Consider the following 4,701-nt stretch of genomic DNA (forward strand, 5'->3'; position numbering starts at 1 on the left):
TTAGCCGCCGAAGCCGTAGAGGGTGCGGCCCTGACGCTTGAGCGCGTAGACCACGTCCATGGCGGTGACGGTCTTGCGCTTGGCGTGCTCCGTGTAGGTGACGGCGTCGCGGATCACGTTCTCCAGGAACACCTTCAGCACACCGCGGGTCTCCTCGTAGATGAGGCCGGAGATGCGCTTCACTCCTCCGCGCCGGGCCAGGCGGCGGATGGCGGGTTTGGTGATGCCCTGGATGTTATCGCGAAGGACTTTGCGGTGGCGCTTGGCGCCGCCTTTGCCCAGGCCCTTACCTCCTTTCCCACGACCAGACATGCTTACGTCTTCAGAAATGCTTGAACTAAGAAGCTGAGTTCCCAAGATTACAGTGCACTATTATAGGCTCTCATCGGACCTGGTTGAGAACCTCAAGTGGGCGGGGACCAAAAGTCCGCCAACGGCTTCTTTTGCTCCGCCCGTTTCATGGCGGTGACCAAGGAGCAGCATTTACAGCACATACAGACATCGTGGAGGCCCTGAGGTTCCCCCTAGACTTAAGTATATGTTATATCGTTTTATAAGGATTTTAGCAAAGAGTTACATTTTTATGGCCCAATACCTGTAGGAATTAAAACAAATACCACTCTGAAATATCTATGTTTAAAGCAGTTTTTTAACAAACTTACCCGGTGCCAAAAGAATGTGTAATTATTGTTTTTTAAAAAGTAAAAATTTAAATGTGAAAGATACTGTAAAAGATAATAAGAATAAAATAGTTTTGTTAATAGGAATTGAAACAGAGAGAATGGGTACAAGTAGAATTCCTTAAAATATCCCTTGTCAACATAGCTCAAGCCCCATTGTCTTATCCTATACTAGGACTTGGCTATTTGCCTGATTTTGTGTGTATCCATTTATTGCTACTTTGAATTACCATATCTTTAATTAGAGCAGTAAAACTGCTTGCTGCTTGTATTATGTTTTGCCACACCTAGACAGTATATGCTCTCATTCGAAGGATGGTTTTATAGGTATGTGAACTGGTAATTTTCTTGTCCCCCATTTATACCTATAAAACTTGTCTGATAATGCTGCCCCATATTTTGTGAGATCTAGACTGGGTAATACATTACAAAGGATTATTTCAAACAAGTACTACATAAATATTTTTACCTGTTACTATTTGTGCTGGATAGTTTTATGCCATCTTGACACAAAGACGAGGAACCTGATTTGAGAAAATGCCTCCATAAAATCACGCTGTAGGCAAAACTGTAGGGGATTTCTTCATCAGGGCCTAAGGGAAGAGCCCAGCCCATTGTGGGTGGTGCCATTCCTGGGCTGGTGGGCCTGTGTTCTACAGGAAAACAGACTGGGCAGGCCAAGGTAGAACAAACCTGTAAAGCAGCACCCTTCCAGGAACCTGCCTCCAGGTTCCTTCCCTGATTGAGTTCCTATCCTAACTTCTTTCAGTGAGTGAGGCAGAACTGTAAGCCAAATAAACCCTTTCCTACCTGAGTTGCTTTTGATAGTGGTGTTTTATCACAGCAATACAAACCCCAAATGAACACTATTTTAATACTCTTACTAGAAGTATTTCCCACTGAGGCTGTTATTTCCAACACACCATCAGTATTACCAAATGTGTATTATAGGAATACTTTTAAGTACAGTATGTAATAAAGTATAATGACAGATCTTGTTTTGTATTTCATGGGTGAAGATTTAAGAACTGTTGGTCCTTTTCCTGAGGTGTATTAGCAACCAAAATGCTGCTGTTTCGAGCCATGCTGCAGTGTAGTCATTGACTTTTTTCGTGTTTAATTTTACTAACACACTCTGAGTACTCAGGAACTTGCTTTTACTGGTCAACAATGTGAGGCCTACTGTTAACTTCTCTCTTTCTATCCTCTTTTTCCCCCCATTTTCTATTTCTTTCTCTTCCTCCCTTCTTCCTCTCCCTCTTCTACCTCCTCCTACTTTTCTTCCTCTTCTTCCTTTTTTCCCCCCAGAGTCTTACTATATAACCGGAGATGGAGTTTGCAACTCTCTAGTCTCAGTCCCCTCAGAGCTAAGTGGCAGGCTTGTGCCACTGTGTATGATTTTGCTGTTAAAATTTTTAATCAAAAGAGTAGATCTTAAGCTTGACTTTCTCATTGTCTTTAAGAGCCTTGAACTCTTTCATACAAATATTCATAACAAAAATGTTGTCTTCAAGTATATTAACTGTAAATTTTATCCTGTGCCTAATATCACTCTGTATGTCGTACCTGGAGGATAGACATCATGTTTACTGTAAATCATGGAACATACAATTTGTTCAATTATGTATACAGCAGGGTAAAATTTAACAGTTAGAATCTCCATCTGGGCTCGAGGATGTATGTGGCAAAATTATTTTGTATATAACTTACAAGAAAAGGCTACAAGTTACAATAACCAAACACGAAACCAAAGAAATTATTTTTTTTAAAAGTGTTTTTATTCCAAGTGGAGTGCAGAGAGACAATTGTGGAAGAAAACACTAAAGAAAGATAAAAATTCTAGCAAAATTTGAAATTCACTTTGATTTGGTTTATTTTTTCCTGTTCTAGGGAGAGAATAGGGGGATATTAGACCATACTACCTTCCCTTACTAAGAACAGAAACAACAACAAAAAACCTTAAAAGATTTTTAAGTACACGGTGATAATTTATGAACTGAGCAGATTAAGTGATGCCAAGTAAGATGTAATTTCAGAAGCTAGTTTGGGTTATTTAAGAACTTTATTTAAATATATATATATATATATATATATATATATATATATATATGTGTGTGTGTGTGTGTGTGTGTGTGTGTGTGTGTATATATATATATATATATATATATCAGAAAAATTGAAACCACGCATTTGAATATATTCAATGATAATCAAAAAAGATAGATGTTGTGGATTCCCATTTCAAATGGAGAAAATGATTCAGACGGCATAGTAGGCACTAATGATAGAATCTGAGCCTGTACAACTCCAAATGGCTACTATGCTGCTAGAACACCACTGTGGACTCTGAAAGGAGATTCACGATTTTATTATTTACTGACTTATTCATTAGATATTGCTATATTCTTATTTACTCATTTATTAGATATTGTAAAATTCTATTAAATCCTCAAATAAATGAAGACTGAATGTAGAATCCATTTTTTTTAGACACATCATTGTAGTAAGGATGATGAGGCAAGAAGAGACAGGCTATTTGAAGACTGTTCGGCTGATTCTTAGAGAAAAATGGCAAATTTGCTGCCTTTCAGCAAGCTGTACCTAAAACACTACTTTAGATATATGTGTGTGTGTGTATTTTAAGCAGGGGACATGAAAAAGCCAGCACAGCAAAAACCAAATATTTAAATACTTGGGCATTCAGGGGACACCATCACCATAAAACACTATAAATGGATAACATATAGTTGCCAGGCAGAGCTGTCTACACCAGCCTCTAGGAAATCGAATACCTTTTCGTCCTTTTTGTTTGGTTTAATAGGTAAGCTAAGCAAGTGCAGTGCCCTTTGACCTCGACCCCAGTCTCCTCTTTGAGACAAGGTATTACTAAACTCCCAAGGCAGTCTTTGAACTCATCCTGTAACCAAAGTAAGCTTCAAACTTGTGATCCTGCTGACTCACTCAGCCTATGGATATGCATACATGATATAAAAAATATTATTCTGTAAGCCAAGTTTTTATGTCATTGTTGTATTTGTTATTATTCCTGTAAAATATTTTCACACAAATCACCTATTCAAGGTAAATTTTGGTTATTTTGTTGTCTATTCACACTCCCGATATAGGCAGTGACACATGTAAGAAAGCAGTGTAAAAGAGATGGGAGCCAAAGGTCTAGAGTGAGAGGTTGTCATCCTCGAGGCCTCTCCTCTGTATTTCAGAAATACGGTGCTAATTCTACAAAAAAAAAATCTTTTGAAATACTCCAGCATAATGTAAATGTTATTTTACTTGAGTCACTATTCCCAATTACCTAGTTTTCAGCATCTATTAAAAAACAAAATATTTTAAGTTCGGTAAATAGATTTCAATGAGTAACAACAAAAACATTAAACACTGCACAGTATGTGCTGGTAAGTTCTAGGACAAGTGGTGGGTCCAGCAAAAAGTGAACAAAACATAACGTGTAGTGGAAACTATGCAAGAGTAACCTCGAGTATGTTGCAGAAAAAAAAAAACAACCCAAAGGAATCAACTGACAGCTCAACATCCGGCCGCTTATTACAAATATCCAAATCTAAATTTAAATTGGAGAGCCAATTTAAAGGGAGATAGGTACAGGGATAAAACACGTGACATTGACCTAGTAGGAAACACAAAAGGTAGCATGGCTTAAAAGCCTGTAACAAAGATGGCGTTTTCAATTACTTAAGAAAAAATTCCCAGCCAGTACAACAGCTGCTTTTACAGATATTGTGGGTGGCTCTGAAAAGAGCCTTTGGGTTGAAGTCTGCACTTACTAGCTTAGTTTAAGCCCTCTCTCCCCGGATGCGGCGGGCCAGCTGGATGTCTTTGGGCATGATGGTGACACGCTTGGCGTGGATGGCGCACAGGTTGGTGTCCTCAAACAGACCCACAAGGTAGGCCTCGCTCGCCTCCTGCAGGGCCATCACCGCAGAGCTCTGGAAGCGCAGGTCGGTCTTGAAGTCCTGCGCGATCTCGCGCACCAGGCGCTGGAACG

General features: G+C 39.4%; 1 protein-coding gene across 1 annotated transcript; it reads right to left on the reverse strand.

Moving 5' to 3' along the window:
* Nucleotides 1–313, reverse strand: LOC114635344 (histone H4). Its single transcript, XM_028783980.1, has one exon. The coding sequence runs from the start codon at nt 310–312 to the stop codon at nt 1–3; it is 312 nt and encodes a 103-aa protein (XP_028639813.1). The 5' UTR covers nt 313.
* Nucleotides 314–4,701: the final 4,388 nt, after the last annotated feature.

Source organism: Grammomys surdaster, unplaced genomic scaffold (genome assembly GCF_004785775.1).
Source record: "Grammomys surdaster isolate TR1022 unplaced genomic scaffold, NIH_TR_1.0 99555, whole genome shotgun sequence".
Taxonomy (NCBI): Eukaryota; Metazoa; Chordata; class Mammalia; order Rodentia; family Muridae; genus Grammomys; species Grammomys surdaster.